Here is a 22,107-nt window from a genome sequence, read left to right as displayed (position 1 = left end):
CACTTCAACTGTGTCTTTGCAGGAAACATAATCTTAGCCAACCCTGATTGATCTTGGCTGTCAAAAAAATGCTCCTTCGTAGCACAAAAGGAGTCGGTTTAAAACTTTAAAAACGTTTTTCGTTCCTCCATCAGGTTAACTGATCGCAGGGAAATGGAGCATTTGAATTGAAATTCTAAAGTGGTAAAGAGGAGATTGGAAGGCTTTGGAAGCCTCATGGAGGCAGAAATGAATGCTCATGTTTACAGGCGACCGACAGACTAAAGCTAGTTAGCCTATCTAAAGCTAGTTAGCCTATCTAAAGCTAGTTAGCTAGTCAGCATGACGCCCTGACGGCTGCGTAGCCGAGCTTGCCAACAAATTTGATGATGGACAGATAAAGCAAACGCCTGGACAGGTTGTGCCATAATTACCCGCTCGACAACGCGTCTCCCGATCGCAATCGCCAAACGAAGCAAAATTCCGGGCCTGGTGAGCTAAACTGAGCGCCGGCGGTCGAGGTAGCGTTCAAGCAACAACCGCTCTGAATTTATTTCCTCGGCACATTTCCAAAATGACACTTCGCTGCTTTGTGGAAATACAGAAAGAAGTTCACATTTATTTGTATTCAGTTCATCGCCATTAGACGTTCACAGCCAGCCAGCTAGCGTTCAAACATCTGGCCCGTTGGCAAACATCAATTCAGGAGGTTTTCCTGCAGTGTTGGATACGCAGAAACACTCTTACCTTCTATCGGAGATGTTTTCAGTCGGCGGCAGATGGCCTGCACGTCTCCGTAGGTGTCCTGAATCTGGTTGACGGCCTCCGTGCTGCGCAGTTCCATCAAGTCCCTCAGTTCCAACAGGGTCACCCCAAACTCCCCGTCGTGGTTGCCCTCTGCAACCGAATTCCCAGGAGGGTGCTCTCCCATATTGTTGGCCATGGTAGCGTTGAAAGGTTGGCAACTGCTGCTTCTCCTACTATATAAGTGTCGCAGTCGTGGTTTAGAGGAAACGCGGGTAGTTCAGCTCTCACAGGCGAAAGTGGGTGAAATGGCAGGTTAACTCCTGCTCGGGGTCAGCATGCTCCTCAGAGATTACCATTCAAAGGTGGAAATTGACATTTTCTTGCTCCTGTAGCGTGAACAGAAACAGGGAAAACAGATTTTAGCGCCCAGGATCCAACTAGAAATCACACACAACATCACATAAGCAGCAGCAAACGGGCCTAATTATGGCTCTGACCTAAGGAATTAGGTGGATTCTTATCTGATTTGAGTTTCCAGAACACAGAACTTTATGACAAATGTATTCAGCTGCTCCATGAAACACCCTGGACTGGGGTGTCCAAATCACTGTAATCAATTTCCATTCCAATCTCAAGTTCAGTAAAACAGAAACCTTTAACCATTCAGCCTGTAATAAAACCAGAGTAGAGCGCAATAAAACAATAGTGCCGATAAGAAAATGCTGCCTGAAGTTCAGTTGAGTTTGAGGAAACCTCTTCCAAAATGAGAAACCAACCTAGCTAATCAAATCTGACCGTGCCACCATTGATTCAACCAACATCACCGTCATCCTTTATGCTTATAACCACAGCAGTTACCGTCTGATGCTCTGTAATTACACGTTGGGCTTCAGGAAAATGCCGAGTCACCGTGTACCAGACCGCTGCATGTTTAAAGTCACGCCGTCGCTCGTTAGATGCTTGGATAGCGCGAAAATGTCACAAAGCTACATCAATTGTTGACGTCCCCGCACCAGAGAGCTTCATAAAATAAGCGTGGAAACCACGTGGAAGGCAGGGAAAGCAACAATTAGAGCTGAAAGTAGCCAATCAGACTTCACACAAATGCTATAATGATGCCTAAATGTCTCTGTTTTACTGTCTTCATATATGATTCTGCACCGTACGTTGCCAACTGGGATCGTTCAGTGCCAATCTCGGCCCGTATTTGTGCTAGCGTAGTTTTTATCCAAGCATCATTTCTCGCTGTGAGGTTTCAAATGCTAAAATGGCATCGGGCCGAAGCTTTGATTCTTCTTTCTTAATCACCCGTGTTTGTTTGAATGCCTCCCAAATCTGATGATAAGAATGTGCGCCGGAGAGAGAGAGCGAGCGAGCGAGGGAGCGAGCGAGCGAGAGACAAAGGGGAGAGCGAGAGAGCAAATGAGTTGGTCCAAAGGATGAAATTCCAACCCATCAACACTCATTATTCAAGTTCACATCAAAGACTGACCACCGCTCTCCCCCTCCAGCACTCGCACGCAGCATCCCGGCGAGATGCTTCCCGGCGTTGGTGCGCGGGTGACGCGGCCAATTGTGAGGTCAGCGCCTTTCACAGTGGCAGCCAGGATGCAGGCCATCGTGGACCAGCGCACGCACGGACGTCTATCCGATTCATCATCCCTGCGCCATTTATGATCCCGATCGATCGGGACGAGCGGAATCGTAACCTCTTGGTGCTTCTCAGCAGGAGGACCAACAAATAACGCTCATTTCGGAGCTCCGGAATTCTCTCGCAAATTCCTGCAAACTCCGATGCCTTTCCATCAGAACCACCTGGTCTGTAGGACTTCGCCCCCCCCCCCCCCCCCCCCCTTCCTGAGCGTCTCTGAGCCGCTGGTTCCGACTGAAATAAAACGTTTCTCTATCCCATATATCTGGGGCGCCACAATACGGAGATAATCCATTTTCTTTTTGTTCGCACTCATTCCCCGACACTTCCTCCACGGTGCAGCCGATCCCGCTGCGACTTCAGTGTTGTGCTGAACGCTGAAGCCATTCATCACCTTTTTAATCAGCCCAGCCTTGAGTGACCTTGACGAGAAATGTTATTTGCTTTAGAGTAACTTCAATTACGCTCGACTGTATCAGTTATAGCGTCTGTCGGGGTACCTGACTAAGGAACACGCTTCTGAGGGCAGCTCTAGTTTAGCAGCTACAAATGAAGGTTAGCGCTACTTGTACAATTAGAAGTCGCTGGAATTAGCAGGCGTTCATCAGATGATTCGTTTCCTTGTGCTAGCGCTAATTCGAACTAATAAGTTACCGTATCTGAAAGTAGTGACTGCTGTTGGCCGCTCTCATCCTTCCTCTCCCTCCTCTGTGCCCTGCTCCTCTGCAGACACACCTGCTCTGCATACTAAACCGGCAGCCTGCGCCACCTTCCGCGGCGCACGCCACAAATCCAGCATGTTGGCGTTCTGCTCGCCACACCCTTCGTGTGGCATTGGGCCAGGAATGCACGCACAAAGGCACAAATCATTGCATTTAATCTCGTTAGAATCACAGAAAGACTACTTTTAGAAAATGTGTGTGTGTGTGGGTGTGTGTGTGTGCGCTGGGTGGGAGGGGCGGAGCCACTGCGTGCCAGACTGAGCACAACAGGCTATGTGAGGAAAAAGAGAGGCCAACTATGCAGGAAACCACACCCTGCAGTCATGTGTCTTGTGGAAAAAGGAAATCCCGATAGGGCACTAACTAAAGGCAAGAGGCAGTTCAGCAAACACGACAACCCAGCACGCTCGTGCACGTGGCTGTGGGCAGGTCCGTGCGTGTTTTTGAACACAGAAAAGCAGAAAGGCTTCCCGCTCACCCCCAGTGTGGTTTAGTGATGTTGGGAGTATGAATAATTGCTGGGGGAAGCCAAGTGTTGGAGGGGGAGCCTGGATGGAGGTGTTGCTGGTGGAGGAGCCAGATGATGGACGCATCCGGAGCCGAGGGCCCAGTTTGATTCACACGATCCAGGTGTGCAACAGTCGGCCTCGAGGGCCACTGACATAGAAGAGGACGTCATGTGACAGCTGGCATTCGATTATCTTCCTGTCAGCAAAAGAACTCTTTCCAGGAAGTGTTAGCGGCCTAGGGAGATGCCGTCAAGTTTTGGTGAGGGCTTTGATCTTCCAGAGATCATGGGGATGATCAAAGCCAAGGGGGTTGCACCCTGACATGATATGGAACCAACCTTAGATGGGGTCCACACATGAGGACTCCCTAAACCCTGAGTTCCCTTGGTTCCGTCCCACCACAAACAGAAATCTCACGTGATCACACGAGATCCATCCAAACACAACAGGAAGAGGCCATGCGAGAAGAGGGAATGATGGACTTCTTTAAGGGGAAAAAAGTCCCAAACTAAACTCATTTACAGCTGTTTCCGTGTTCCCAGTCAGCTCGCTGATTGGCTGCATTCCGTTCATGTCACAATTCCCAGGTCCTGACTCGGAATCATCGGCTCTTCCGACTGTCGACCCCCATCAGGTCCGAGCATCGGGACCTTCTTGACGCAGGATAATCTTATGGGATTATTTTATAAGACGTAACATAATCAGGAGTTTCCTTTCCTCGGACAGAAACGGGATCGGGACAAAAAGGGCCTGATTATCTCTACACGCGTACCTCGCTTTAATCTCTCTCCGAGGGCCTGGATTCTTAATCGGAATCATAGACTATAATCTGCCGCCTCAATCAGCGATCCTTTCACCCTCCAATACAAGACGAGCGACATACGCACGCTGTCAAACTCAGTGTTCCACACCTGATTGGAACAGAAGGTGGATGGATGTCACAATATCCCGGGAAAGGTTTTTTAGCTAATTTTTTTTCCCATTTCCTATTAGATATAATTAATTTACTGCACATTAAAATGTACAATCATTAGGGGTTCCTGCATTGAGGCGTATCGTGGTGGATCCGGTAGAAGCGGACCCTTGGTAGTATGTGGGTCAAAAATCCAATCAAGGAGAGATGATAGCAACAGCAAAGCATCAAAGTTCTCATTACTGCATTCCCGCGCTCTCCGCAGACGTGCAAACAGATGGCACGGGAGGGAAAACACGCTACTGGTTGCACACTCATCAGCTCGCTGCCACGTTTTCAGGAGCAGTCGAGCGTTTCTTCCTTGCAAAAGTGACTGAAACAAGCGGGTTTTTAACCAGGATTCTAACCATAATAGCATCTGGACCCCACAGATATTGTAAGAATTCCTGTTTTCCTTTATGTGTCGAGTTGGAATCATGGGAAAAGATGGCACGTGGTGGGAAGACGAAAGCAGGACTGTATCCAAGCCTCCTCCTGTGTGAAAACATTATGGAAATATGATAAAATAAGTGAAGGGGCAGATTACTGGCACTGCACACAATAACGCAATTATTCCCTAAATTGATTTATATTTCAATCCCATTCCCATAGAGAAGTGATGCAGGACATGTGAGGTTGTTCCTGATCTGCCACTCTGAGCCACGTGACTCCAAATCTATCGAAATACTTCAGCTATAACACTAACGCTAACAGACGAGGGCTGCTCCAACGCTTCCGTTTAACGTGCGCTAAAAGGCGTGCCATTGGTTTACAGTACGTTTTTGTGAGGAGGCAACAGTTCCTGGATAGAAGCTCTCTCCCAGTCAATGTGACCTAAACCCTGAAGCAGATGGCAGCAGCTTAAAGAGCGCGTGGAGAGTCTGTCGCTTCTGGAGATACCGCAAGCCCGCCACATGCGCGGTACCGGGATCTCCATTCAAACAATCAAGCTTGTTCACCTCCTACTTATCTCCGCTGGAGCACAGTTTCTCAGAATGAGCTTCAAGTTCGATGTCGCCCTCGGTGAGTTAGCCGTTAGCGGTGTGCTGAGGGAGGAGTAACCAGTTTCTGACTAGTAATGAATGGAGAGCTGAATTCCACAGCCAGCATAGCTCGCATAGCTGCTCGGTTCCTCCGAGCATTGCAGGGAACTGCGGAACGCTCTTACGTCACGGAAATTCCTTTGAAGTGCATCACCATCTGTCCATTGGAGAACACGCTAATTCACTGAGAGCGTTAGCGAGAGGACACCGAGCCATTACCGATGGAAACGGACCTAGAGCGCTCCATCAAACACAGCTCCCATCCCACGATCAGACAAAAAGATTGAGATTCAATTGATGGGATGCCTTCTAATCTCCACAAAGCCAGTTAGTTAAGAGATGAATGAATGACTACATACATCACATGTCATCTCCTGTTTTAGATCATCATAGTTGGGATTTAATAAAGCCATTTTGGAACTAATTAGCTTGGGCTAAAGACACTGGAACGTGCGTTGAGCTATTAGATAGCCATCAAGCACAGTGAACGTCCACAAATTGCCACATCAAGGTGGTAATTGAGCGTAATTAGGTCACTAATCGAACCGATATTAGTTTTGTTCGGCACACCAGAGGTTAAAACAGATCACTGACAGTCATGACTGGCAGCTAGTTGGAGAATCAGTCAGAGGCAAACACAAGCTCGGGATAAACCAACACGGTAAGAGGATAATTCAGCAGGTTCAATATTTACAGTGAGGTGGGAGCAGCCCGACTGTCTTCAAACCTTACGCTAACGCTGGGTCAAGAGAGCCATAACGTTGTTTTCGCTTTCAGAGAAGCTACAACAATCGATGCGTTGGCCACAAATAGGCGTCATTAATTACCGAGATGTTTCATTTTCACTTCTCAGTCCTCCACGTGATTATTTTTGGACCCCCACGCAGTGACGCTTCGCTGCACCGAGGGTAACGAACCCGAGGAGGAAAAGAGCTTTGAGAGCACAGTTCATGGCACCTGTATGTTAATCAAACTGGTCGTTAGCGCTCGCTAATGAATCGCATTTGGGATTGCCTATAGAATCTATAGAGCATTCCAGGTCTTTAAGAATGAATTAAAGTAAAAGTGGATTAAAGTAAAACCATATCATGGAAAAAGTGGCTTGGAAGATTTTAAGATATTTTTGTGGAAAAACTATAGCATAGACATCGTCACATGGTGTCCACCTAAAGAGTGATTGATCTCATTATGGATCCTCTTTTCCTAATGTGAAACATCTCTAAAATATGACCAGTTTATCAACGATGTGGCGTGTTTTCTCCCTTCTGGAAATCAATTCTCTGAACACGAGAAGGAAAGGAAGAGTTTGTGAAGCTACAACAGGCTTTATCAAATGCGGGGGTCGATATTATGACATCAGCCGGGCCAACAAGGCTGCCGGGAAACCGAGTCGCTGGCGTTAGCCATACGATATGGAAGCAGCAGGATTAATCATGAGGAGTGGTTATAAATAAAAACCCACACAACTCGGCAGACCCACATACGCAAAGGTGTCCCTGGAGCTATTGGATGTTCTTATGAAACATAAGATTTGGGGTATTGTGCTTTGGAGCAGAGACCAAATCACAAAAATGACATTAAAAATACAAATAACTCTGGACCCGGCTGTATTGTTGTCTTAGATTTACTCGTGCAAATCCTGGTTTTACAGCTCTTAATGGGGTGTAACCGAAATGCTTACCCTATTTAAAGAAATATGAACCAAAACCCTGTGCTGTATCAATATTAAAGCGCTACCAGGGCCTCTAAACTGAGAGCACTGGCCCAGACATCTGCTTCCTGTTCCGCAAACTGTCGAAATCCAGGCACAGTCACTCCAATATCATCAGTCATTTTTCAAAACAGAGCCTAATTTATGTCCAAGCAGCCTGCACACCCACAGTAATCAGAGCGAGCTAGCCCCTGTACGGGCCGCTAACACGCCACGTGACGCCGCTGCCTTCGGAACGCCGTCCATTTGTGTTGATGGGTCGAAAGCCTGCAGCAGTTAAAACTAGATTATTGACCAGCTTCCTTGCAACAAGACAAACAATAGTAAAAGAGCACTATTCAGTTTGTTAAACCACAGGGATGATGAAGCTAGCATAGGCAGAAAGAGCAGCTCTTTCATGATCCGCCCCTTCTGACTGCGTGTCGGTGGGACAACATCACACGCCGAAGGCTCATGTTTGAAATCGACGGAGACGAGACCGCGGGAGAGACGGCGCTGTTGCTAAGTGATGCTGATTCACTGTTGACCAACCGTGGGTTGCAGTGTGCCTCGCAGAGAAATCCATACCAAACATAAGGGAACAGCGCAGGTCAGCGGAAACATCTCAAGTGACTCATGCAAATATGTCCGTAACGAGCGGCGTTAGAGACGGCGTGCGCTAGGACATGTTGTCCATGTTCCAGGATTCAGCAGTGAAATAAAGCATTGTCCAAACTCAGATGACTGTTGCCTCAGCATCTTGTGACTGGAGAGCTGTTGGGGCAAAAGTTACAGCCTGCTGTCTGTTGTGCACGTGGACAATGTGACACCAAAAATTCCAGGGCTAATCCTAAAAAAGCAACAGAGACGCAGTGTGAAGAACAGGGTGCCATTCATGCACGAGATAGCTGTGTCTATGCCTCTCATCAGTAGACGCCTTTCTCTTTAGGTTGAATTTGATGTGGCTAGGGAATAAATGGCTTACCAGCTAAACGATTCCTTTTTTACTTGCAGAATTACATCTAACTGACATTAGCTTGAACGTAAAAGAGAATAATGCCTGCTAACCCACAAAAGATAAACCAATACATCAGAAAGTATGTCATTTTGCTAGTAGGAGGAGCTACTAGACCGCTATATCCTGCCACTTGCTATCCAACCGCTTGTTCCGTCCACATGTACATGTTCTCTACATATCTGTCTCATGGTGAGACCAGGCTAAATGGCCAACAGTCCTCTCCTTAATGCGCCATTTGGGACCTATTTCTAGCAAACACTTTTGTGAAAAGCCGTGTGACTGTGCCGCTCGCACAAGGTCAAAAACAGACGCTACGACCTTGCGTCCTCCCGACGGTGGAAATACAGTATTACATCAATATCATACGAGCAGAGGTCGGATGAGGAAAGTTCTGATTCTAGAGACGAGTCAAACGTCACTGAGATGTAAGTTCAATTAGAAAATGGAAAATAAATGGGTTAAATGAGACTTTTATATTTACTTAATCAATATTAATATAACAGGTGCCATCAGAAAGGAGATCAATCCTCATCCTTTTTAAGGTTCCCCGTGCGTGAATCCATCTGGTCCTGGATCCGAGCGTCAGCTTTGCCAGCCGACCCGGTGCTCGGATCCAGGGGCGGATCCCAGATCCCTCCTGCCGAGGTGGATGGAAGCTTGCTGCTCGGGATCAGTCGCCTTGGCCGAGCTGCGAGTCTTTAGCGCTCCGAAACAAACACCGCGGCGCCCTTTACATTCCCGAACATCGCTACATATAAAAGGAAGTTGGGGATATAGACACACTAATGCGTGTAAACACAGGAGGAAGTTTACACGGTTGCCAACGCGACATAAGGAAACCATCAAGCCCTCACTTCCTGTTGGGCTTTGTGGCGATCCTCCATCTGGTCACTAACTCCCTCAACCCATGCCTTTCCCAGTATCTCAGATGAGAGATATGGGGTGTGTGCATGCAGCACGGACACACACACACACACACACAGACATTCCTGGATTCCAGTAATTAATAATGAAGGCAAATGACGGCATTTTATTTAACAAAAGCAACTGTTCTCTGCATTTCGTTACCAAGTTAAGCCCACCGACGACGTCATTTCCAGCTGGGCCGGGACGTGTTTAGTCCCACTAAAATCAGGGTTTGCATCTTTCCTATCAGTCCTTTTTCACAGCAACCAAAATCTGTTGTTGGGAACATGTGTTCCCCGTTAAAGTTTCCCAAACTCCCATCTCAAGAAGAGCCGCGGTGAGCAGAAGAAACGTCACAGAGTTTTAGACACATCAGCCCTTTTTCCCCCTCAGTTTCTGACAATAAATCAGACTGAACTGATCCAGTTTTAGGTCAGTCGGCATTACCAAAATAGCTTCTCTTTGCTAAATTCCGGAATAATGAGGCAGAGATTATTTGTGTTACTTTCTTTACAGTCAGTGGTGCACATACTTTCACTATTTGGTGCGTTTTGGGCGTCCTTCCACAAGCTTCTGACAACAGCTTCCTGGAATTTTGGCCCGTTCCTTCAGAGAGTACCGGTGTAACCGAGTCATGTTTGCAGGCCACCCTGCTCTCACTCACACACACACACACCACACACACACACACACACACACACACACACACACACACACACACACACACACACACACACACACACACACACACAGAGCTCTTCAGCTCCGCCCACAAACCCTCTCCGGGATTGAGAGCAGACCCTAAAACGTTACCCTGGTTGTCCTTCCTCACTTTGTACTTACCGAAGGGTCATTTATTCATTTGGGAAACCCAAACTTGAACTTCCTGATAGGATTTTCCTTTAATATTTCCAGAGTCCTCCTGATGCTACCGACCACCTCGCAGTTGCGCCTGCGTTTCCAGGCTTTCCCTTTTCCCTCCAATTGTGCGTTCAGGTTTAGCTCCATCGGGATGCGTCCAAAACTCGCATTTGGAGAAATGCCTCCTTGCCGAGTGGCCTTTGGGCCAAAGCCCATCCAGGACCGGGTTCACTTTGGACTTTGACATCTTAGCAGATTCCCCGAGCATCTTCACAGGGGATACGACACAAATTTCGGAGCCAAGCAATTCATGTGTGGGACACAGAACCGTTCTCCTTCCTCGGCGTTTGCCCACCTTCAGGCAACTGGAGTCTGGATCCATGTGGGAACCAGACTTGAAGTTGAAAACTCTGGACTGATTCTATTGCTTTTCCCATAAGGAATCTATGTTTTTGAGTTATCTCAAATGTTCTCAATTAAACCATCTGGAGTCATCTGGACTTTCCTAAACTGATGAGGGCGTAATAACCTTCTGAATTTGAAGAAAGTAAAAAAACATCTCCTAAAAAAACTCCCTCACTGTCACCATGTTCAACAAGACACAAGGATCCACCACCAAAATCCAAGATGAGAGGACACCCGTGGGAGGGAGGAGGTGAAGAACGACCCTCTGTGTTGAGTCAAAGCTGCCAGCAGACAGGATGAAAGCTAATAACCTGAAGAGGCCACTCCAGCTTTTTAAGAGGATGTTGCGGGAAAACGGGATCCAAAATTTAATAATGGTGCCTGAAAATAGCAGCGCTACGCTGAAAATGTCCCCGTCTAATGACACTGCTGCGAGGTTTCCCCGTCAGTGGTGTGAAGGTTGCACTTTGTTGCTCTGAGATGTGCAAGACAACATTAATGCTGCCAAAATATTTAACGCAAAGCATTATTATAAAAATCGCTTTCAATTTCTTACAATTCTCTTGAGCGAGGAGGGTGGAGAACCACTGCTTTAACTTAAACGTGTGTAATGTCATCACGTCACACACACCGGAGGGAAATCAGATGAATATCAGGGACCATTTTTTGAGATACAATGTGAATTTTATCATTTTAAATAATGGCCTTCAAAGTGACCTTGGAAATGTCTGTTTCTGGAAGTGGATTTCTCCTGTCTGAGATACTCACCGAAATAAAAAAAAAGCCTTTTTTGGCTTTTGTAAATCATCTCAGAGGAACTAAATGTGTCGTGGAAGCACCAGTGAGACGCTGATCGGAATTATTCATTGGAATGTCCAATTTTGATGATTTGATCCTAAAGTAGTGAATGTTTTATCAGATTCGTTCTAAGAACCTCAATAAGAGAAACGTGCTGAAACATCTTGCTAGACATTGCAACTGGATTAATGCTAAATATGGGATGTGGGGTTTATCCCATGTATGTTTAAGCTTTTAGAAGATTCAGCTTCAAAGAAAGACTATTTCAATTTGGTGCACCGTAAAAAGAAGCTACTCTCCTTCTGCTTTAGCGATTCTGATGATGATTGTGGCATTTTAATTCTCGCGTATAATCATGCAAAAGGTAGCACCTGTCACATGATCTCATGCACAGCCCCATTATACATCAGCAACCATCCAGCATGTCACGCCCTTCGCTCACACCGACCTCGTCCCTGAGATAAACCGATCTCACCGCTCAAGCTAACGCCGCGATTGCACCCTTTCAGATTGCTCATCTGCCTAGCTGGGCAGCATCTGCGTCCGTCTTCTCCATCCACAGCGCTGCTGCAGCATTCTAATTTGCCTTTCTTGCCCACACAGAGTTCCAGGAGCGCTCTGTGTGTATGCGTGTGTGTGTCCATCATCCTCCACAATGTAGACCTCTGGGCCTTGTGCTGCCTGCTCATGCAGCATTCTAGAGGTGTTCGGCTTCCTATCTTACAGTAACAAACAGACGTCGTTTATCTGCTGTCTTTAATAAGCTAAATGAGTCTATTTCTTTTAACTGTTGCGTTATGCACATTGAAATAAGGGTGTAGAGGTGGCGCAGAGGGTTGACAAGTCAGCCCACATGGGCAATAACCAGACTGTTTCCATCAGGAAACAAAAGGAACCATAATCAACCTTAGGAATAAGCATTTGCCTCTGTAGGTGAATGGGGAGAGGGCGCACGCATCACAGAGGACCGTACATGGACAGTTAGCATCAGAGCACTGGTCGAAATGGCGAGACCTCATCTTCCTGAGAACATTCAGGGAGATGAAGCCGTCGCAACAGCTCCTGCGGTCCTTCTGCGGCCGCTCCTTTAGCCGTCCTCACTCACCGGAGGGCAGCAGCTCTGCAGCAGACAAAAACATCCCCGCCACAGCCCGCCTCGGGACGTCCACCCCCCCCCCCCCCGTCGCCTGAGGAAGACTCCAGGAAACGCATCAGGTCCGGTCAGAACGTGCACCACCATAACGAAGAGTAAAACACACAATAAAGGTGCAATAATATCTTTTTTCCCCCTCATCACTGCATGAGTGCAGTCTGTTGTGTTTGATCCTACTTTTGCACAAAAATCCCATCACTGGGGGACAAAGTCCTGTCCACTGCATGAATTCTTGAGTTTCACAGCCAGCATTGGTTGACAGCTGAGATCAATCGTTGTTATTCCACGGCGGAGATAGGCTCACGAACAAAGAAGGAGTACGCATCCTTTCTGACAAAAGCCAAAAATCTGTTGTGGAGAAGTATATTTGGACTTTTTCCTAATAGGACACTATTGCAAAAGAACAAAGGGATGATGATGACGCACCCCTGCCACCACTATATTTGACAAAGGGGCCAAAAATAAAACATCAAGTGGCCCCAATGGCCAAACCTAAATTTAGAGCCACCGCAGAGGTGATCAAACAGCTGTGTAATTGACACGAGCAACATGCTACTGCTTAAAAGACTCCCTCTCTCATCTTTGAGGCTATATTTATTTATAGGCGCTTGTGCTGTCAGAAAGCCTTTGTGCCTTTAATGTAAGTGGCTCACGGGACGGAACAAAAAAAAAAACTAAAAATCGAGTGTATGAAATAATGATCCCACTAAGAGAGTTCACTTACAACTCGGTGCACTCTCCTTTTTTACAAATCTCAAATCCCAAAACACCAGAACTCTCCATCGTTATGGGTCGCTGAGATCCTGCGGAAGAGAAAGAGCCGGGTCCACGGAGGAGAAACACTCTGCAGTTCGACTGTGGAGCTCAGTTTATTGAAGGACGATTAAAAATGGGTTTCACTAATGTTAAACTCATGATGCTGCCAATTTTACACGATTAATACTCACCGCAACAAACAAGTGCCAGAAGCTGTGGCTCAAGTTGGTTATTTGTTAGGTCAGTGTGATCTTTAAACTCTTTACTTTAACAACACACCTAAGAGTGTTTTTTATTTTTTTTTTCCATGGAGGATTACAGATCCTCATAGCAACTGTTGCCGCAACGCCATAGTAACCCGCTGAGAATTAAAGAGTGAAGCGTAGCTACATTTGTTTCTCTTTAAACTCCTCCATGCAAATGCCTGCGAGCCGGTGTGCCGCAGTCTGAAGGCAGCTGCCCCATCTGTGCAGAGCTCCAGGAGCACCGGCGCCCGCTGCTGCGCCTCTGCCCCGCGCCGCCACGCGGCCCCAGAAACGCAGCAGCAGGCGCCGCCAACTGGGACGGAGCTGCAGAAGCAGCTTCGCCTCGCGCGTAGCAATGCGGAGGCTGCTGTCATCTTATAATGTGCATCAAGTCCTTCCTACACTCGTCCCCCACCCATCTTACCATCGACTAAACCACCACCAGTCACCCAACGTGCCCCATTTAGAAGCACACCTCATACTTTTGTGTGGGTGTTGACTTGAAAACATTACGACCTAGCATGTTGTTGAGCGAATTATGGCTATTTTGGTCAAATGGGTCGATTCCAAATCATTGTATGGTGGAAACGGTAATGCCCACATAGTGGCAAAGCACCGACACTGAAGGGCAGAAAAAGAAAATCCACAATGCATCGATTCATCAATTATTACCCAGCGCTTTCAACAGGGTGTGTATGTGTACCAAAGTTCACAGAATGTACCAGGTAAGGTCAGATGTCACTCAGAAAACATGCACAACACCTAATGAAACATTAATCACTGCCACGCTAAGGGAGGGTCCAAATAATAGGTAACACTCGTGTTGCTTCTGTTCCTATGGTTACCCTCTAATCCTGTAATATTCACCTTAAGGTAGTCTTATGGCTGCACACAAACTCATAAACACTGCTGTACTGGCCCTCTGGGAATTTACCTTGAGGGGGATGTTTGCCCAGATTTCTTTAAACAAACTTGCAGCCAACCGGCGTCCCTGAAATTCCGGAGCGTCTTCGTTTTCGCGCCACGATATTTTCCACGTACTTACCGGGACTCGATCAAGCCAGGCTTTATTTCTGCCCAGGGTTCGTCTTAGCCGAGCCTGCAGATAGCGCGAGGTATTGATAAAGACCGAGAATGGAGAAAGAGCTTCATGCCTGTCCAGATGTTGACCTATAAAGCGCCATAAACGCGCCCGTTTGTTTGCTTTTCGGTGGAAATGACCCGAAACTGCCAGCGGGAAAAGAAGGATCGCTGCCCCTATCGTTTGTGTCAGGACAGAACGCACCCCCGTAGGGCAGAAGGCTTCTATAGCTCATATATAACACCGAGCCATTATTAATTGATGCAGATTTACATAAGACGAGAGTGCGCTGCTGCATCGAGCTCTCGTGCGCGGGCTGCGTCTGCAGTGGGGCGTCTGCATTCGATGCAGTTTCTGAGCATTTAAACGGCCATTTGCTTCGCTCTCGTTCCCGAACGACGCCGCTCGGCAGCGGCGCAAATGCAGCAACGGCGGCCGTTCATGTCACGCTCGTTATCTCCGTCCTGATCAGTGGACGGACGCTGGAATATTGGACATACCGACATCAAATACAGCAGAAAAGGAATCACAAAAGAAAGCACGTATGAGGAAAAAAAGTGCCAATAAATGCACGACAGATTGTGGTATAAAGATTATTATTCTAGCCTTGGCTGTGATTAAAATAGACACATTTTGTGTCTACCATCATTAATGGTTAATGGTTTTTTTGTTTCCTCGCTCTGCCATTAGTAATCCAATAAAACAGCATCCTTTTAAAACAGATTGAACCGGAGCTATTGTTGTTCTAACATAGAACAGACGCGCGGTGTTTTGGAAAATGTCTATTGATTTTGCCATTTGTGTGGGAACGTGCCGTCTCTGTGCCGATCAACGTCCCGCAAAACAAAGACGACCCGCTAAGTGTTGCGCGGGGCAGAGCTCCTAAGTGCTCGCCGGGATTCCCGCGTGATAGCATCTTTCCGCAGCCAGACGTAAACACGGCCAAAGGAAACAGACAGCAGCACCGAAAATCACTCAGTTTAATTTCGTTTACGTTCGATTGGGTGGACAACTTCCTGCTGCTGGGCGGGCGGGCAGGCGGGCGGGCGACCAGTTCAGGGTGCATTCCTGCTTCCAGACCAGCGCCCACATGATCGCCATCAGCAATGAGCAGCAGAAAATGGCCGGAGCGGTAAAAACCCCACTGACAGCTACCAACTAAAAGAATTAAAGGTATAAATATGTCCTACATGTGACTTGGGGAAAAGAATAGAAAGATTTGCTGAGCCTGGCTCATCATAGAATCTAATTGAATTGACATTAACTTAGTCTAAATTGAAATAACAGTATGAATGTAAACAAACTGAGCTGGTGTCATAGCCCGGGGAAACTCTAGTTCATACTCAGAGTTCAGTTGCTGTAAATGAAAATGTGGATTAAAATATAAACTGCATAAGCGACACAGGATGTCAGTCGGCATTTTGTCAAGAATTGATTATCCACAGACGCGCGGCGTCAGGCATTTTCGCTCCTGGAGGTTCTTTATCAGCTCGTGTTCCAAAAGCTGGTTATGAAACGGCAACATTTTCTCCCCGCAAATGAGGACGGCGGCTGAAACGAAGCCCCAATTATTGGCATACGTTATTGGCAATATAATCATTTTCAAAATAGGTTTCTCGTGAGAATGTAAGTCTTTCCATTTGGAGATTTTTTTATTAGAAACACTTCAGGCAGCAATGCCCTCCTGCGGAGGTCACAGGAGCCACAGAGCCGGGATCCCCCTCCTCTCTAACGCATTAAGGCAGGACACACCCAGACAGAGTCTGGGGAGAGGGTGGATGGAATGGGAGGAGAGGAGGAGAGGAGAGGAGGAATCTGCCTTCCTCCTGGAGCTCATCGGCCCCGATGACGCAAGGGCGGTTCATGGCGAGAAAAGAACCAGGCGATCTGCTGTTGTCATGGTTCACCGACGCCCAGCGCGATCAAAGCAATGAGCAATATCTGCGACCGGTTTGTCCTTAATGTGGACCAACCGGCCCGACCGGAGGAGCGAGCCGGTCCTGAAAGCACCGCAGTGACACACGGCCCCAGTCAGAAAAAGCCCGCCCCGGTTGAGGGGCCCAGCGGCCGGGACGCGCTGGAAAACATCGGTCCCGACACCAGCCACAGACACAGCCTCTGCGCAAACAGCCGGAGACCACGGACGCGTCCGTAGGCGGTCCTATTGCGGCCCCGGTAGAAGGGGACGGCCGCTGGCCCGGGGATACCCCGGACAGTAAGATCCCCCCACCCACCCCCTCCCAATAAACTGTTGCCTTTTCGGCAGCATCGAAGTTAAACGGTGTCGGCGTTTGACCCCCGCGTCCATCTCGGTTCGTACGGATCCATAATTCGATGTGGGACGATTCGGATAATTCGGTTGGACACGTTGCGGCGCCAACTTTGGGAAGTGAAACGCGACGCGGGGCGGCGAGTCACGCACCGCAAAACCAGGTCTCGAAGTTGGTGTCGCGGTTCAGAAATGCGTGTAATTCGGCGGAAGTGTGCGTGGGTTAGGAAGAAAAAAAAGACGCAGAAATCCGCGGAGCCGGAAAATGTTTGGACCGAGAATACAGCTGTGACCTAGCTAACAGCCGGGACCACAGGCGGGGGGAGGAAGCCAGTCTCGGGAGTTTGTACCGCACCGAGCCGCTTCAGTTTAATCAGAAACCACGGGAAAATGTGTCCGAAGACAGCGACGTGCGTGGACAGGACAGCCGCGCGTCCACACCTGTAGAAAAAACCCAAATCCGTGCGTGTTTCCTCACAAGTGGCTGTCAAGGTAAAGAATCGGCAGTTGCGAAGGATACCCGGATGCTCGGCAGTGCGGACGACAACGGACACGATTGACTCATTAATGTGTGTTTTCAACCACTTTGACGGGGTGGAGAAAAAATACCCATTTCCTCCTTTTTGAGCCGACCGTCCGTCCGAAAAAACACCTCCTCACCTTGAATAAAGTTTGCGAAAGAGAGAAAAATCGACGTTACCTCCGCTCTTGGTTCAAATCACGTCCCGGTTGCGTCGTGGAGGCAGGGCAGCGTCTTCAAATTAGGCAGGCTCTCTCCATTCCCCAACTTGATATTCGCAGAGGTGAAAAAGCCACTGACATAGTCGGTGGCGGTCCGCGGCAAACGCAATGTGTTAAGACCTGTTTGCGGGCTGCCCGCACACTGGCATCGATGTCAATTGTTGTGGCGCATCGGCAGCCTGGCGGAAGGAGAACCGACCTGGAACCGAAGCGGAAAAACCAAAAAAAAAGAACAGTCCTTCGAAAGGAAATAAACTCTTCTCTCTCCCGAGATAGCAGCGGGGAGAGGGGGTGGCTCCGACAACAGTTGATCCGATAAACACGGCTGCTGTGCCTGTGCGCGCTGGAAGGCGGGTGGGCGGAATAGCAGGCAGTGATGGGGAGGTCCAACACATTCAAATAGGACCAGAGAAAAGACCTGACGTCCCGAACGGTCTCCCTCCAGCGCAGACAGCGAGCGGGGGGGAGGGAGGGGAGCTGCCGCGGCGAGAGGAGGGGCCAGGCCGGGATTACCCTGCGTTTAAGGTGGCTCCGGGTCTTTTGTGAAAGAATCTCCACACCTGGAGCTGCTCAGCGGCGACGCATGGAGGCCTTTTCCAGCCAACACAGACTCAAGTGTGTGTGTGTGTGTGTGTGTGTGTGTGTGTGTGTGTGTGTTGGGAGGGCGGGGGGGTTGGAACTTAGAATCACCACGGAAGGCTAAAAAGAAATAAATCAAAATCATAGGATACAATGAGAAACAATCTCCACCTAGATACAGGAAAGACTCATGCTAGGATTACATTTGTTATCTATCTATCTATCTATCTATCTATCTATCTATCTATCTATCTATCTATCTATCTATCTATCTATCTATCTATCTATCTATCTCTTCCGTTTACAGGGCAGGGATTTGAACCAGCACACTTGGGGTATTTATTATTCTTGAAGACCACACGGCCCATTTGACCAGTCCAGAGGTCATTGGTAACTCCAGGGTTCCGGGTGCCCCTCCGCTCATCTGAGACCACTTGAGGCACCACGTGACATTGCGCTCGCCGTACACGGTTGGGAGGGGCCGCCTCGCAGGGGGCCGCAAGGTCATTTGAAGAAGTAACCAATCGCACACATTTGTGGTCCCGTCACGCAGGTGCGCGGGGTTAAGCACCTTGCTCAAGGACGGCTGACATGGTAGCAGAATGACCCCTTTTACGCCTGAGCTACTGCTGCCCCCCACCCCAGCACCACTCTGATCAACAGCCATTCTTATGTTCTGTTAAAGAAAGGTGGCAGCTAAAATTAAGATCCATCGTTTGGATAAGGCAGTGCTCCAAACAACGGTCGGAAAGACCCCGGGAGAGCACGTAAGACACGCAGGGGGTGAACTTAACCTTCTCTCATTCTTCCTTCTTCTTCAAGACGAATTTGGGGGATAATAATGCAGTCCACCTAGCCTGTGTGAATGTTTCTGGCTCACACACAGAACATTAACAACAAATCTGAAATGATTTTTTCCTCCCTCTGACAGCCATCTGACCACTCAGCTCTGCCTCCTACGCTATGCTAATGACAGCGAGGAGGAGAGGTGCCATTTAACAGCACTTCAGAAGAAAAGAAAGCAGGTGCTGGAAAAGCGAAGGTTTCTTATTACCTTTTCGACAGTCGGCATCCATCACCAAACACCGCGACTTTTATGCCTGTGTGACTTAAATATGGCCTTTGCTGTTGAGGAACGGCCGCCATTTGACGTGAAGGCCTCCATTTTCTGGTTATTAAACATAATTTGACAGTTGACTGAATTGGCTTCTGATGTGGTTGCCTGTTTCTTCAAGACGTAAACATCGTAAATGACATAAACATGACATAAACATGCAGGATCCGACTCTCTGTGCAGATGAAGTCCCGCTAAACGCAGTCCAGAAGGACAGGGGGACTATATGGAAGAGGACTGGTAGGATTGATCCATACCTATCTGCATGAAGCACTCTTGGTGTGTCACCTGTGGAAAGCTGCTGCATTGCTCCACCCACTGAACGTGCTGTTGGCACAACACGTCCAGGGAGCTGTTGTCAAAACACTGTGAAAAAGGCCATGAAGAACCCACACTGACTGTAAGACAGCACAAGATTCAACATGGTATTTCAACCATGACCCCGCATGTGTAGATGTTACCGGGTGTATTACACAGATTTCATTTTGACTGTTTTATTGTCCCCTTCTTGAGCAGAAATAGCTCAACTCTCCATCTTGGGTGACATCACATTAGAGTCCATTGAACCCCTTTATTAGTTTTTCTGTGCAGACAGAATCCAGGCAGAGGTTGAAGGATATGCTGTTGAATGACTGCGGTGAAGTCCTGAAACCCTTCAGGAGGCCGAGTTTTCTTCTATTCTACTGTCGATTTTAATGTCTCTTACAAGGCAAGACAAATGCAGACCCAATGTCCAGCCCAGCACATACGGAGCACACATCATGGACACTACACCACTACTCCACTACTCTACTCTATCACACTACACCACTACTCCACTACTCGACGCGAGGACACGACGCGACGACGCGACGACGCGACGCCACGACGCGACGCGAGGACACGACACCACGACGCGACGGGACGACGCCACGACGCGACGCGAGGACACGACACCCCGACGCGACGCGACGACGCGACGCGACGACGCCACGACGCGACGCGAGGACACGACACCCCGACGCGACGACGCGACGCGACGACGCGACGACGCGACGCGAGGACACGACACCACGACGCGACGACGCGACGACGCGACGCGAGGACACGACACCACGACGCGACGGGACGACGCCACGACGCGACGCGAGGACACGACACCACGACGCGACGGGACGACGCCACGACGCGACGCGAGGACACGACACCACGACGCGACGACGCGACGCCACGACGCCACGACGCGACGCGAGGACACGACACCACGACGCGACGACGCGACGCGACGACGCCACGACGCGACGCGAGGACACGACGCGACGAGGCGACGCGAGGACACGACACCACGACGCGACGCGAGGACACTACTCCACTACTCTACTCTATTACACTACACCACTACTCTACTACTCTACTCTACTCTTTCACACTACTCCACTACTCTACTCTACTACTCCACTACTCTACTCTATTACACTACACCCCTACTCTACTCTACTACTCTACTCTATTACACTACACCCCTACTCTACTCTACTACTCTACTCTATTACACTACACCCCTACTCTACTCTACTACTCCACTCTACTACTCCACTACTCTACTCTTTCACACTACTCCACTACTCTACTCTATTACTCTTCCAACAGAGATGAACGAGGTTCCTTTGTGCCAAAGGAATTCCCTAGCCTGGGCTGGGAATGTTCTGAGATACTCAGGCCAGGCCAGAAGAGTTATCATATCTGTTCTTAGCTTCAGAGACAGCAAGAGCGCTCTCTCTCTCTCCCTCCTCTCTTTCTCCTCGTTCTCTCTCTCTCTCTCCCCCTCACTGTCTGCTTCCTTTCCTCACTCTACCCCCCCCCCCCCCACCCCCCCACCCCACCCTCTCTTACACACATATACACGTGTGTAACTATATACCAGTAATAGCTAAGGTGTATACGTCCTATTATTACAGAATTTTGGATGTTCGTCTAAAGGATTTAATGGTGGGAATAATTGGAAGCTGCATTTTAGAAACCCCAGTGTTGCAGGAAGCCAAGAGAGGCAGCTGACTGATCTTGTTGTCTGCAGCGTAATAGGGTCGTACATCACTGTGTGAGGTATTACTGCTGCTTCTGCACTGCAGGTTCCCAGATTCGAAAGACTGATTCCACCTGCAGCCCAGAGTTACTGCACTACGGAGCAGCTGGCAGAATCTCAAAATGGAGGACATCGCATCTCGTGATCTGATGTTAGTTTGATCATTTACCAACTTACCACATTGGTTAGAAAACACAACAACCTCACGCTCGATGCTGATACCGTTTCAGCGTTAGCTGTACAGCATATGCCGATCTTACATGTGCGTATTTGAATGAATGAATGAATGAGGAGAGACCGTTGAGGTAGATCCTGGCACCGAAGCCGCTGAGACCCAGGAGCACAGTCGGGGACGTCCAGATACAGACAGACAAAGAGGTGATGGACAACAAGCCTGACATTATGATGGTGGACAGAGAAATCCCCTCCAAACGGTTCCCAGCAGATCCCAGTAACAACATCCAAAGCCTCTGTGTAGAAGAGTCCAGTGCTAATGCTAACAGTCCATGCAGGACCCTCAAGCTCCCGTGTATATGTTAAAGCAGTGTAATGCTATAGCTTTAAACTAAAATATCTTAAACTCTGCATCAAAAATCTGACCAACACATTCCTACTTCCTGTGCAGATCCGCCGGGCTGCACTGTATGATTTGTAGCTCCCTGGAAACACACTCCATATGTTCCATAGGACAACAGACAACTACTTGAGATGAAAGAAAACAACTCTTTCCATACGTGCACTAACCAGGGTGACTGGAGGTTGTATCCATGGCTACCTTCTTACGCAATCTGCATTACTTTTATCACAGTTTGCAGTGGTCTCTAAA

General features: G+C 48.5%; 1 protein-coding gene and 1 long non-coding RNA gene across 5 annotated transcripts in view; one reads left to right on the top strand and one right to left on the bottom strand.

The window, feature by feature from the left end:
- Nucleotides 1-17,875, bottom strand: part of LOC130524306 (plasma membrane calcium-transporting ATPase 2-like) — a 54,547-nt gene extending 36,672 nt beyond the window's left edge. The window contains exons 1-2 of one of the 4 annotated variants that reach the window (XM_057030317.1): nt 17,486-17,875; nt 727-1,112 (exon numbers count right to left, since the gene is read on the bottom strand). In XM_057030317.1, coding sequence (XP_056886297.1) covers nt 727-922 — 196 coding nt within the window. In that variant the 5' untranslated portion in view covers nt 923-1,112; nt 17,486-17,875. The remainder of the gene's footprint in view (nt 1-726; nt 1,113-17,485) is intronic. The other 3 variants (XM_057030315.1, XM_057030316.1, XM_057030314.1) reach the window with 3 other exon arrangements.
- Nucleotides 17,876-18,007: 132 nt separating this feature from the next.
- On the top strand, nt 18,008-19,307 carry LOC130524317 (uncharacterized). Its single transcript, XR_008950102.1, has 2 exons — nt 18,008-18,141; nt 18,413-19,307. It is a non-coding gene; the product is annotated as an uncharacterized LOC130524317 (long non-coding RNA).
- Nucleotides 19,308-22,107: the final 2,800 nt, after the last annotated feature.

The sequence above is a fragment of the Takifugu flavidus genome, chromosome 4 (genome assembly GCF_003711565.1).
Source record: "Takifugu flavidus isolate HTHZ2018 chromosome 4, ASM371156v2, whole genome shotgun sequence".
Taxonomy (NCBI): domain Eukaryota; kingdom Metazoa; phylum Chordata; class Actinopteri; order Tetraodontiformes; family Tetraodontidae; genus Takifugu; species Takifugu flavidus.
The sequence above is the reverse complement of the archived record's forward strand: the minus strand, read 5'-3'. Positions and strand labels throughout refer to the sequence as shown.